The sequence below is a fragment of the Lathyrus oleraceus genome, chromosome 3, assembly GCF_024323335.1.
Source record: "Lathyrus oleraceus cultivar Zhongwan6 chromosome 3, CAAS_Psat_ZW6_1.0, whole genome shotgun sequence".
NCBI classification, from domain to species: Eukaryota; Viridiplantae; Streptophyta; class Magnoliopsida; order Fabales; family Fabaceae; genus Lathyrus; species Lathyrus oleraceus.
In genome coordinates this window covers 359,093,423-359,108,060 of record NC_066581.1, presented here as the reverse complement: position 1 = coordinate 359,108,060, position 14,638 = coordinate 359,093,423, and the positions used below count along the sequence as shown (strand labels likewise).

Sequence of the window (14,638 nt, the reverse complement as noted above, 5' to 3'; positions counted from 1 at the left end):
TTACAACATAATCTACTACATCATAATGCATTTACTCTTACATTCATATAACAATAAGAAAACACAGCTTAAAAGTAAGAAAAATTCCAATAGTGTTTAAATTAAAACAAGTTAAATTCAAAGCTCAAAATGGTGTAATACTTCCACTTCTTGTCTCAGTTGGACTGTATAAAGCAGACCTGTTTCTTGGCCTATTCTCCTCCAACTGCCTCACAACTTCCTCCATGCTCGGTCTAACCGACGCCACCGGTGCACAACATCCCATCGCCAGCTTCAACGCCTGAACCAGCCCGTCTTCCATTGGACTTCTTATCCCTTTCAACAGTTCCACGTCGAAAACCTCCATTGTAGTTTCCTCCAAGACCGCTACTTTCACCATCGAAGGTAAATCTATGTACTCGCCGCTTCTTCCGTTCTTACCAGGCTTCCTGCCGATTAAGATTTCGAGAAGTAGTATACCGAAGGCGTAGACGTCGGTCCTTGAGTTGCATTTCTTCATTCTTTGAAGCTCTGGTGCTTTGTAGCCGTCTGTCTTGGCGAGTGCCACCATTTCATCTGCTATGGAAGGGATCATTAGCTTATCGAGGGCGAAGTCGGTGATCCTGGCAACGAAGAAGTCGTCTACGAGCACGTTCTTGGATCTTACGTTTGCGTGAGTTATAGGAACGTCGAGTCCTGTATGAAGATATGCTAGTCCTCTTGCTATACCTAATGCAATCTTGTGTCTCCTTGCCCAGTTTAACACTGGTTTTCCTGCTTTAATTTCTGCAGAAAATCAAAATCACAACATCATGATCAACCGCAAACGTGTCGCGCGCAGAGACATACCATTAATCACAACATAATTTATTGTTCAACCCACTTTTAATTTTACGTGAATCAGAACATGAATCACTTCACGTTCAACTTACTTTTAACTAAAATCAATTTTACAAAACCAGTTCCTTCAAAATCAAGTTTTATCACCGCAGAATCAAACACGCGTGAAATGCTATTTATGTAATCGTGTAATCGAAACATAAAAAGCAATAAAAGGATAAATGCATAAGCAAAGGGTTAAGTATTCAACAAACCATGCAAAAGTTCATGAAGTGTTCTGAGAGGCAAATAGTCATAAATAAGCAGCTTCTCCCCTCTCTTCCCTTGATAGAAAGCTCTCAAAGGAATCAAATTCTCGTGTCGAATTTTCCCCAACTGTTTAATAACGGCCAAACACGAACTCCTATCCTTGCAAGTACCTTCCCTCAACAACCTCAACGCGATCGTCCCACCATCAGCAAGCTTAGCCTTATAAGCAGTTCCATAACACGTCTTCTCCATAACTTGCCCGGTCGCATTCAACACATCATCAAGTGTCAAATTCTCACCACCCGGAAACAACATAAGCTTTCCTTCACCACCATTTCCACCAACCGAACCACCACCACCGTTCTCCCCGTCCTCTTCATCATCATTCAACTCATCTTCACTCTCACCGCTCCCCTTTTTCTTCTTGTTTTGCATATAACCAATCAACAAAGAAGCCAAAACAACAGCACCTGTCATAAGACTAATAACAATACCAGCAACAGCACCAGAACTCAATGAAGAATTCTTACCACAGCTTTGCAAAGGTGGACCACACAAATCAGGACTATTCCCTTCAAAACAATCCACACCGAAATTCGATTCGCCGAAAAACGGAACAACCCCACTAAAATTGTTATGAGAAAGATTCAATTTTTCTAACCTAAGTCCAACTAAACCATTAGAAATTGCACCACTAAACATATTACTCCCTAAATCAAGCTGTTTTAAGGCACCAAATTTAGTAACAAAATCAGGAAAATTACCAGAAAATTTATTACCACCCAAATCAAGAAACTGCAAAACCTTACAAGATGAATCAGGTAATGCAGGTTCTGAAACAGACCCAGATAATGAATTTCCATGAACTTTAAGAGAAACAAGTTTATCACACAAATTCCATATAGAAGGTGGAAGAGAACCCACCAAAAGATTATCACTCAAATCAATATCATCAAGTGAAGAGCCATAACCAAGCTCAAGAGGAATGGTTCCACTCAATGAATTGATGTTAAGGTAAAGACTTTGCAGCATAGGAAACTGACCAAGCTCTCTAGGGAGAGAACCAGAGAGATTTGCTGAAGGGAGTTGAAGAGACAACAAGTGCAAAAAAGGGTCTTTTGAAAACGAAAGATTGTTCCATTGTGGTGAAGATAAGTCAGTACATGAAAGAGATGAACCGTTTGTGAAGACCCATTTGAGTCCTCTCCATTGACAGAGAGGATTTGAAGTGTTCCATGAGGATAGGACAAGGTTTTCTGTGGTGCCTTGGAGTGAAGGTTTGATTTTGAATAAGATGAGTTGAACATCAGAGGAAGTGGTTGGAGATTTTGCTGAGGCTTGGTTGAGGAAACAGAAGATGAAAAGGAAGGGAATGTAGAGAGAGGAAAGGTTTTTTAGAAATGCCATGAGAGAGAGAGAGAGAGAGTGTGTGAAGTGGTGTTGTGAAGAAAGTGTGAAGATGAAAGAAAGAAGGGTTCTCTGTACTGGGAAAGCTGACACAGTGTTGACTATGAGTGTAAGGAGGAACAAGGTTTCTCAAGTGTCTTCCACTTTGTTAATTCAAAGGTTATGATTGGGTTATACTCTAGTTCAAAATATATTTCATGTTTTGGACAAATCATGTTATGATATCATTGATATGTATGAAATTTTTTACTCAAATAATTTATTTTTTTCAATTTATTTTTTTAAAATAACTCGGGTTTTAGAAAATTCATAATCTATTTCATTTTTCAAATATCAAAAAATTAAATAAAGTGGTGTTGTCAGGTCAATTCACAACAACATTTAATTTTCTAATGGAGTCGCTAATTAGATGAGCGACTATACATGGTGTTGCAAATCTAATTGACGTCAGTGTATAAATTATCAAAGAATGCGTCAATTGGTCTGACACCAGTGTATATTGAGATTTTTTTTACATAAGTAGTAAACATTAATATTTAATTTAAAATACTTTTACAGACACTAACGATGACGACCGGGTTGGTCATACCGACCACCGATTCCACACCCCAGAGTCATATCTTAACTTGTTGCACTCGTTGTTGATTCACTCCAAGTGTTTGAGGATTCGAGGTCTCAGGAACATCACCAGAATTCGTAAGAAGTTCTTGCATTTTATGGAGCGACATGTTAGCGTAACTGAGTTCGCGACCCATGCTAGAGTAGTTGGGATGTGTTGATGGGGTTATTAGTATGCGGTTTGGACGATTGAAGGGGGACATTGGTGTGAAGAATTCGTTGGAGAAAGGTTGAAATGGTTGTTGTGGTATTTGATAGTCATGTGGTTGTTGTGATGTTTGAGCATTTTGGATATGATATGAGGAAAGGTTGGTGTTATATGTTTCTTGGGTGTGTTGGCTATGGTAGGCTGAAGTGTTAGGGGCATATGCATTTTGGGTGTCTTGATGATAGTCATCCTGTTGGCGATGGTATGGGGGACACTCTTGGTATTGTGGTTAGGTGTCTAGCATGTTTTGATTGTGGGTTTGTGTGTTTGTGGGTCGATAATTTTGTTGGGTATGGGGTTGTGAGTAACAAATACGGTAATTTTGTGGGGGATTAGACGTTGAAGCTTCTTATGTGTAAGTGGTTTGTCATGGGTCATATAAATACTTATCTTTAGAGACAAACTCAATTGCGACCGATCTGTACCAAGCCATATAAGTATTAGTTGGTCTAGATGGGGTTAGCATTACAGCGTCACGTAAGACATGGTCCTAACAGTGCCTCCATTTATGAAACTTGGATTTAGCAAAGTCCTCTCAATTGTTAAAGTTCCATTATTCATTAGTTTTTTGTTGGTGCCATTGTCTGAGGTACGTCGGGGGATCTGGGATGTTTTGAAGCATTCCGAACTGCAATTTCACACAGTCATTATGGTGCATCTCCACAGTGGTGAACATCATGATCGGTGTGCATGTAGTCCAAACGAATGCATCTTCTTCTCTGACTTCATGTTGATGTTCCAAGTTTAGATATGGACGCCAAATAAATCGTAGAAGAAAAATAGATTAGATTATAAAATGGGTAATGTTAAAAATAAATTGATTCGTTCTAGAGATGATAATCGGTAAAGTAAGTAAATAAAAATAATGTTATTAACTTACTTTTGTGCTTACATTAATGTGGATTTATTGTGGTTAATGGGCGCTAGGGACGACAATCTAGATCAACCTCGTGCTTGGAGAAAAATGGCGCATCCAGAAAATGTAGACGTATTTTTCTTTGCGTTTTTACACAAAGAGCTATACAAATAAGAAAAACAAGCGGAACCCTGACTATATGTTCCTATTTTATGTAGGTGTCTTAATAAGGGTAAATACATAACATGCATACTAGAACCAATACCTTCGAGAAATAATAATGAATCAATTAAAAGCATAATATAACACCTAGTTTTAATTCTTTTTCTTTTTTCGGTAGAATTTTCATCTAATGTTAAACTGCTCTAACATGTCTTAAGGCGTGAAAGTAAGATACGTTGGCCTCTCAGGTTATCATACAACAAGTTGGCACCCAAAAGATCCTCTCAAATTGAATCGACGAAGTTGGTTTTTCCATTGACCGCCTTACCCTCAGTAGGCAACCCCAGTAACATGTACACATCCTCTAACATTACGGTACATTCACCGGTTAGAAAAAAGAAAGTGTGTGTATCGGGTCACCATTTTTCTTGTAAAGCTAGTATAAACTTAACATCAACCGATTAAGACATGATTTTGCTAACATGTCAAAAACCGGCATGCTCAATATAAGTTTCAAGCAAAATGCGGGGGGTAACATATTCATGTTGACATATATGAAACCTAGATGGATCCTACAAAAAAAAATATTGTAAAGTTATTTTTTTATAATGTGTTATAAAAATATAACCTATAGTAGAAAATTAAACACTTACATAAGTCATAATGTTGATGACGGTTCCACTATGCACTTCACCCATAGTCAATAGAGTCATCTTACAAATGAGATAATTTAAGAGAATGTCAAAGTAGTATTTGTTGTTGATGATGAAAATGAACCAATTTTATGTGTATTTATAAGGAATGGAAGATATTGAGTAGTTGTACGTGTTTAATGTGATCCATGCCTGCAGTACATGTGGCGTCAGGTCAATTGGCGACCATGTTCATTTTCTAACAGCATCTCCAATTGGACTGGCGATGTCATAGGATAACTAGTGTTTGTAGGTTATACAGGCTATATGGCGTAGGTGTGGAAGGATTCCCATGTTATCTCTTGTGTCACAGACTTTACAGATGTGCGGGAAGCTTGCACATGGTCATGTAGTAGCGCCAGTTGGAGTGGCGTAATCTATTAATTTATGATAAAAGTCATCAATTGACTTGGCGAGTATTATTAATGCGGCATGAATATGTCCAACTCTAATGAAGTTGCATGACCAAACCAACACCATATCATTCTCATATCCACCTAAATTAACACCAGATCATTCGCATACCAAAATACTCAAGTTATGTCATTTGCACAAAGATACATTATCAATGCTCACGACAACAGAGACATATGTCTTTGATGTATCTGGGTTTGATTTTCAAAACACCAAAGTTTTCCGATTTACAATCAATAGAAATTGACATTTCTTGGATTCGAAAAATAGACTAGAATCAAAACTAAGGTTTGATCATGTCTCATAAATTATATATCAAAATCCAGTTTTTGAAAACAACCACGTTAAATTTTGTCCACTTAAGGTTCGAGACGATGGAGATGTTGAAAATATGTCTGTTAGTCACAAACATTCTACTTTCAACTATATTGAGTTGTATACTTTACTCCAACAAACTCCTCCATCTCAACAATCTCCGATAATTGATCAATCTGAACCTACATCTGTATATTCTGAGGAAGTTAAAAACGTATATTCATATGAAGCTAAAGATGTAGATTTAGATGAAGTTGGAGCAGAAGTCAATGTTGTTGATGAAGAAGAAGAAAGTGAGATACAAGTCGAGTATTTGTTGAACACCAACACTAAAGACGATGATCATCGAGCATCGTTACACGATATAATTATACTCCCTCATACAAGAAAGTGTGGATTGCAAGAACAAAGGTTGTTGAATGAGTATACGAAAACTAGGAGGTTTCGTACAAAGAACTTAAAAAATATTTGGTGGCTCTTAAGACGTATGCTCTAGGAGCTGTTACAATTTTGGAGACACTGCCAACATATATGTCGGATAGAACTTGTGTAATTTGAAATTGGATATTCCATTTACTCTTTTAGACATTCCAACCATGCATCAAACGTTTTGCATTCTACAAACCTATTCTTCAAATTAATGGAACATGCATTTAAGGGAAATAAAAGGGCACATTACTTATGGCGGTGGCACAAGACGTCAATAATAACATATTTTTGGTTGCCTTCGCTCTGGTTAAAGGTATGACTCTTGGTGGTTGAAGTTTCTTTCTTAAGAATCTCAGAGCACACATTTCTCCACAACCCAACATCTATTTTATTTTTGATAGACATGCATCTATTGAGAGTGCATACAATAATCCTGGGAACTGATGGCAAACTCCTCCTTATAGCCATGTCTACTGTATTAGACATATTGCACAAAATTTCATGCAGGAAATCAAAGACAAGAACCTTCGGAAAAAAGTTATGAATGCAGAGTATGCTTTAACTCAACCATCATTCTAATACTAACGTGAGGAAATTAGATTGTCAAATGTGGATGTATTAAGGTGGGGGGATAATATTCCATTAGAGAAGTGGACAAGGGCATTTGACGAAGGACGCCGATGGGGCCACATGACAACAAACTTTGTTGAATCCATGAATGTTCTTTTCAAAAGAATTAGAAACCTACCAACAACTGCGTTGGTGAGAGAAACCTATTTTAGGTTGGGATCCTTTTTCGCAACCATAGGTGAAAAATGGAGTTCGGTGTTACGGTCAGGATAATTATTTAGTGAGAGTTGCTTAAAAATGATGAAGGAGGAAACTATCAAAGGTAGCACACAAGCCATTACAATCTTTGACCGTCACAGACATACTTTTAGTGTAAAGTAAACATAAGACCACAACGAGGGGAGGCCAAATGGATACTATCGGGTCAAATCGAATAGAGGTTGGTGCGGTTGTGGCAAGTTTCAAGCCTTTCATATGCGTTGCTCCCATGTTATTACGACATGTTCATATGCTCTCCAAGACGCTTCCAAGCATTTATCTGATGTTTACAAAGTCGTAAATATTTTTAATATATACAACAATAGCTTTCTAGTGGTAGCATTAGAAGATTATTGGCTTGCATATCAAGGGGACATAATTTGGCACAACGAAAACATGCGATGGAAAAAAAGGGTCGCCCCAAAAGCACATGAATTAGAACAGAAATGGATACGGATGATAAAACGGTATATATATATATATATATATATATATATATATATATATATATATATATATATATATATATATATATATATATATATATATATATATATATATATATATATATATATATATATATATAAATGAAAAAAATATTTGATATATAAAAGAAGTGATATTTATATTTAATGTCTCAAAATTTTGGATATATATATATATATATATATATATATATATATATATATATATATATATATATATATATATGAAGTCAATATCTCTTGAATCTTGAATGTTTAATTCATTGTTATTTTCAATACTCTCCAAACTTTTCATCTATCAAAATACAAAATATATGAATCTTACCTCCTTTCTTTTATAGAAAACAAAATATATAAAGTAAATCATTAAATAGATTATTGAAATGACAAGGTCACAATGATGAAGAAGATTAGCAATTTTATTTTGGCTGAAGCTAAAAGAAAAGACCTAAAAATTCAACATTTCAATTTTGTCCCTAAGACTTGTCGCAAACATGGTTGCATATGTAGACTGTCATATAAACATCTAACATGTATGTTAATGTAACATAATAATAGTTGTCTCAAAAGGATCGACAATGAAGATTATGATCAAATTGATATTACCTCAGATGAGGATAGTTATGATAGTGATGATGCATTAATGGTGTTGAGTTTGGAGACTAGGAGAGTTAGGTATTGGACTTAGATCGCTCTTACCACATGTTTCCAATAAAATAATAATTTGAGACTTGAAGTTGTATGACAGTGGAATAGTTATCCTTACTGACAATAAGACATTCAAGGACCATGGTGTTGGTACAATCAGACTTAAAATATTCGATGATCGTGAGTTCCTTCTACACAATGTGACATGTGTTTTAGAGCTCAAGCAAAATTTGTTATCCATAAGTATGTTTTATAATATAGGCTATTGCACTAGAGTTAAACAAATGGTATTGAAGATTTCACATGATGGAGTGATCATGGCTAAAAGGTCTAAAATGTGTGGTGTAAGACCCCAATTTTGACCCTAAGATCCCTCATACTTTTTTCATCATATGCATTAGCATTGGGATCACACCTTGGCATCCTCCTTACCCCTTTTTCATTGGGTTTTCATTGGGAGAGATCACCAAGCACCATTTGATTGTATCATACTTTGTATTTTATCATTTTTACTAACCAAAATACCAAGAATATGTCATTGTATAGTTTGACTCTTTTTGCAGGTAGTGCACATGCTCACCTTTGATCTATCAAGCTCACATCTAGGGTTTAAGACCCTCATTGCAATGAGCTCAATCAAGAATTGGTATACTATGGCTCTAAGCATCATATATGGATCCCCATTATCTTCTCATGTTATTTTGATCAAGAAATCATCAAGAGTTTGGAATTGGTTTGCCTTGGAAACCCTAATTCATCTTGGTATCTTATGTGACTTCTTCAATAAGTTTCTTCAACAATTGATCAAAAATTTCAAGGGATACTTCAAATTTCACCATCTTATGCATATATGATCCTCCATGAGTCCCAAAAGTCAAGAGAATGTCAAGCTAGCAAGATGGTTCATGGTGGTTGACCAGAGGAATTCAACTGATCAAAATTGGGTTCCCTAGACCCTATCTCCTACAATTTTTATCATATGAAAATGATTCCAAGAGAAACGTTACTCTAAATGACATTCCAAACAACTTTAGTGTTTAGGTATAGATCTAGTTTTGCTTGGAAAGTCATTTTTTATGGTGAAAGATTATAGGTCATTTTGTCTAAACCCTAGTTTGGAGGTCAACTTCCCAAGACCATAACTTGCTCAATTTTTATGATATGAAATACATTAAAGTTGAATGATCAAATTAAAGATGTATACTTCAACTTTGATGTTTGGATGAAGAGAAAATTCAACTTTTAAATGCATGTGATATGAGGAGACATTATAGGTCATTTTGGACTCATGCCATTGAATAAGTGATTTTCCTCAACTTCTAAAATGCATAACTCCTTCATAATAAATCCAAATGAGGTCAAATTTATGACCATTTTGAATGAATCTTATATATACACAACTTTTATGAAGGAACTTTTCCCATTTGAAGCTCATATAAAAAGTTAGCCAAGGTGGAAGAAGTGAACATATGGCTTGACACTTAAATTTTTTTTTGATATGTTTGATTTTCCAAACTTCCACCTCAAAATTCATCATGATCCAAGCTTCAAATGAAAAAATGTTCAACATGAAAGTTGTTCCTATTGATCTAAACTTTACAAAAAGCCCAAATTCATCCCATTTGGACAAAGTATAAGTGACTTGCGCATGGACTAAAGTTGGATCACCATTTGGAATAATTGAACTTGCATCTTCCATACACAAATGCATGGCTTGCTAACATAACTTCAACAATGTGTGTACACGATTTTGGACCTTATTGAATGATTACATGGGCCTATCACACGCCCATGCATCCATGCAAAGGTAATTTCTATTTTTGGAGTTTTGAAAGAAGTGTGCAATTATCAAATGCTTTGGCTATAAATAGAACCCTCCATGATCAGAATTGGAGACACTTATGCACCAGCTTTGAATTCCCATCCCTAAACCCTCTCATTCAAAGGATAACCTTAAGGATTTCCATAGGAAATCGAGTTTGAATCTCCATTATTTTGAGATTCAAATCTCCAAGAGTGCTGCTTCCTTTTTGATTAAATTCTACTCTATCAAGCATCCAGAGCAAGGCTAAGTGAAGTTGGAAGCAAGATCGTGGCCATCTGAACCTGCAGTAGAGGTGATTTTCTCATTTTTTTTTCATTTCTTCAATTCTCACTCAATTCTCCATAATTCTTCTTGATTTTTGGTTGTCTGAAGTCCTACCAATGTAGGCAAGAAGATTGAGTTGCTTTGAGGTCAAATCGAAGTAACTCAGATCATGATTCTCAAAATTCAACTCCCTGTATCTTTCAATATACTTGGAGTTAGATGAAATTGAGGCCAGATTCGAGCTCCTGAGCATTTTTACTTTAAGTTCATGTCCTCCTTTTTATTTTGGTGATGGTTGAAGGTGGACCAGTTCGGTGAGGTCCACCAGAGAAGAAGATCGGAGTTGTAGCTCCGGCGGTGCGTTGTCATGTCTCAGACCATATGATCCTCTCATTTTGTTTTAATCTCACGCGTTGGTTTTAATTACCATCCTTGCAGCGCATTGACTTAGGTCTATTATGGAACGCGCGCTGAGATCCACTTGATCTGCCACCACAATTAATGAGGGAGATCAAGTGGTCCATGTTTTTTAGCATTTTCTGATTTTTAGTTTAATTGCTTTATTTTCATTAATTCATATTAATTTTAATATTGATCCAAAAAAATGAGACTTTCACCAAAAAAATTCAAATAAATTCCTCTTTCATTCTCTGAATTAAAATTATTTTTTGGATCATTATTAATATTTTTCATGATTTAATTGTTTTTGTGCATATTTTTAATTGTTTAAAATACTTTTAAGTTTCCAAAAATAATGAAATTTTTTCTCCAAGGTCCTTTGACCTTGTTTGACCTATGATAAATCTCATGGCCATTTCTTTGGTGTTTTGATGAGGTTTTAGGATTTTGACCAACCATAATTTAATTTAATGCATTTTTAATTGATTTTAATTGTTTAATTGCAAAATAAATTATGTTGAGCTTTTGGTATTGACTTGTTGAGTTTGACTTGTGTTGCTAGGCCTTGGTCAAGGTTGATTTGACTTTGTTGAGTTAAAATCATTGGATTTAGGGGATTGATTAAATGTACATTTCATCTCCAAAAATGAATGAATGATTTTAATTTGATAAAAGTCATCCTTTGACCAATTTGTGTTGATTTCATTTCCCCTCCCTCTTCATCTCAATCCCACTCTACCCCATCCCTTTCATTGACCTAGGATATCTCTACATCCTAAGACTAGTTGATTGCAAAATCAACATAAGTATGGATGAGATTAGGTCCACCCTTTTGCCATATCTTTTTTTTGTGTGGTACGTTTTAGGAGCATGGTTCATTATACCATGTCTCTAACATGCATTAACACCAAATTTTTATTGCCCGACCTCAAATAGTTGTGACTTCTACATAAGTCCAATTACGATTGCTTAACATATCGCTAAATTTTGACACAAAAGGCATAACATTTTAGTAAGTGATATTTTAAGTCTCCCCTCTTTCATGGTATTATGTGGAAACTTGGCATTTTTTCCTTCCTTTGGAAGATATCTTGGTTCAAGGATCCATGCTTGTGAATAGTGGGTTGAGTGTTCTCCAAAAAATGACTTAAACAATTGAAAAGCAAAATCAATACTAACTTCTAATCAACTAACAACTAACATTTAATTTCAAGCCCTTTACTTTTATTCACTTTAAATTCAAGTCTTTATTCATTTGCCATTATTCATACCATTTAACTTGTTTATTTTAATGCCATTTTCACTTTGCTCACTTGAGCCATACTTTGTGGTTATATTGTGATTATATATACTTGTTTGTGTTTGTGGTCCTTTGACCTTAATATACATAATAACAACAAAAACTCTAAAAAAGATTTGTGTGGACTGTTGGTTTTGATCTGAGATATTGGACTTAGAATTAGGCAACACTCCCTATGCAAAAGGACTTGACCGATACCAACTTTTCTGAACCAAGTACCTGTGAAGTAAACTCTCCTCTGATGCAAGTATTGTGATCCCATTTGAGTTCATCTATAACATGGTCTTGATGAAATTGTTATTCTGAACCTGTGTCTAATGCCTTCTTCTAAGCCATTCAAGGAATATGTCATCTGATGCATGGAAGATTATGAAGAAGATCATGGAGTTTCTAAATTTGGATGTGGCTATCTTTATTTGATGGCTTGCTCTTCATCTTGCTATTTGTGTATTGATATTGCTTGATTCTAAAGTCCAAAGGGAAATTTGGGTTTCTATATGACATTCTTGTCTATTGGATTGCATCACATTGGTCAGATCTTTTCAACTCTTAACTTTTAAGTTTTTGCTTAGGATTAGTCTCTTCATCTCCTCCCACTTCTTTAATTTCAAATCTCTCCCTCCTTTTAAAATCTTCTTTGCTTATGTTTTCTAAACCTTGACTTTATTGCAAATTAGAAACTTTGGCCTTATGCCATTGTATTTTTTAAACTCTTTTTCTTAATCAAACTTGTAAATGAACTTAATTATGCTTGACTTAAAATTCCTAAAGACAAAAAGAACTAACACTCATTCAAACCTTTTTAGGCCTTTTGTGCCTTTGTTAAACTTAAACCTTTTGATTAAAAGCAATGCATCCACTTTGAAATTGTTACCACGAACTACGAGGTTTTGATCCCTTATTTTATGTTGGTACGTAGGCACAAGTCCGAAGGTCTTGTCAAACACAAAAATATAATTAATGAATTATTTTCTCATCCCTCCGCTCTATTTATTGCAAACATCATTTTGTACAAAAACACATATGCACACAAAAAAGGGCTCCCTAGGAGTACCTAGGACACTTGGGGTGCTAACACCTTCCCTCTGTGTAACCAACCCCCTTACTTGTAATCTCTGGCATTTTATTAGTTTTGATTTGAAAACTTCTTATCTTTGGGTTTTGTTCGTACTTTTCCCTTTTCCCTTGGAAACAATAAAAGCGCGGTGGCGACTCTGGTTTTATTAACGTTAAGTTTATCCATAGCTTAATGGTCATGAATTTACCGCTACATGTAGGTTATATATTTTAGAAGGTTCCAATGTTGTTGTTCATTCATCAATAACTAGTGAATACTTTCATGAAAATAATAATATATGGGATTTAAGGTAATGGCATGGTAAATGCCTGAAGGTTTTTATAGATTACTTTAATGATATTTGTAGGAGACAAGGAATAAAAACCCATTTGAGCGTTGAGTTTCCATGGATTTTCTGGGGTAACGCCGGTGCCTAAGCATCTTACCTAATAAGAAAATATCCACTCATGTGAATAAAATTCCAAAAACTTATGGAGGTTTGAAGTAGGAAACCTATGCACCATTTTATTTTGAAGGTTGTCAAAACTTTGCCTATTGATCAAATCAAGCTAATTCAACTTTATGGTAAGGTTGTGAATTATGTTTTTAATGGATATTCAAGAGGTAGGAAGGGTTATGAGCACTGGGAAGTGAAATTTGAAGGATAAAAGTTTACCATTCAATATGTATTAATTTTAGTGAATCCCGAAAGGAGGGGGGGGGGGGGGGGGGAAGTAAAGACATGGAGATGAAGATACCAAAAACTATGGCAGAGAATACTCAGTTTGAGATGAAGGTTCCTACTATGAATACTAGTAGTTGCGAGGAAACAATTACAAAGACATGTGATTATCATTTGACTCATGAAAAGGTAACGAGTGAGATTATATCATGTCAAAGATATAATTATATTGGAATTTATAGTTTTACTTTTAATGTGGCTGAAGGTTTGCAAAACTTATAAATAGATACCTTCAAGTAAGCATTCGAAATAAAATGGAGTCAAAGTTTGTTAAAGAATCTTACTTGTGGGCTTGTTAGAATACCTAAGCAAGAAATTATGGTGAAAAGCAAGTGGATGCAAGTGGAAAGGTCAAGGCTTAAACATGGGTGGAACTTAATCAAGTTTATTGAATGGTGATTCAAATTGGAGAGGCCAATAAGATGGTTTATGAGTAAATTGACAGCATTGCGGTTTAAAGTCAAGGTTAAGAATTATAGAAATATGTCTTAAAATCTTAAATTACGAAGATGAGGAAATTGTATTTTTTGAGAATGTAAAATACCAAAGTTGCAGAAGGCCAAAAAGTAGTAGAAAATACGAAGAAGGATACCAAAGTCATGAAGATGCGATTTGATGGTCAGAGTCAATGGTGGTGCATCATGGAGGCAAAAACGTGAAGGCGGCATGTGACGATCGTTGATCAGGGAGGTTATGCTGGTTTGCACCAGTGACCGAATGGAGTCTGGTAAGTGGCGATGACATGCATACTTTGGCCGGGAGGTAGTCCTCAGGCATCAAGTTCGGTTTGTGAGTATGGAGCTCAATCGTTTTGATTTATGTAACACCCTTCTAAATACCCCACAATATTTTAAGTAAAATAATAACATATCAATCAGAGTAATTATACCCCGAAGGGTGTCACACACTCATTTCACAACA

At 35.4% G+C, this 14,638-nt stretch overlaps 1 protein-coding gene across 1 annotated transcript; it reads right to left on the bottom strand.

The window, feature by feature from the left end:
* Window positions 1-2,662, bottom strand: LOC127127680 (putative kinase-like protein TMKL1). The gene is made up of 2 exons (XM_051056925.1): window positions 1,074-2,662; window positions 1-765 (listed from the first exon to the last, which is right to left on the bottom strand). Exons 1-2 carry the CDS (start codon window positions 2,473-2,475, stop codon window positions 125-127), a joined length of 2,043 nt encoding a protein of 680 aa, XP_050912882.1. The 5' UTR covers window positions 2,476-2,662; the 3' UTR covers window positions 1-124.
* Window positions 2,663-14,638: the final 11,976 nt, after the last annotated feature.

Coding starts and splice junctions, on each gene's coding strand:
- LOC127127680 (XM_051056925.1), bottom strand. CDS start 2,475: ATGGCATTTCTAAAAAACCTTTCCTCTCTCTACATTCCCTTCCTTTTC. Junction 766..1,073: donor ACTTCATGAACTTTTGCATG/GTTTGTTGAATA, acceptor GATTTTCTGCAG/AAATTAAAGCAGGAAAACCA.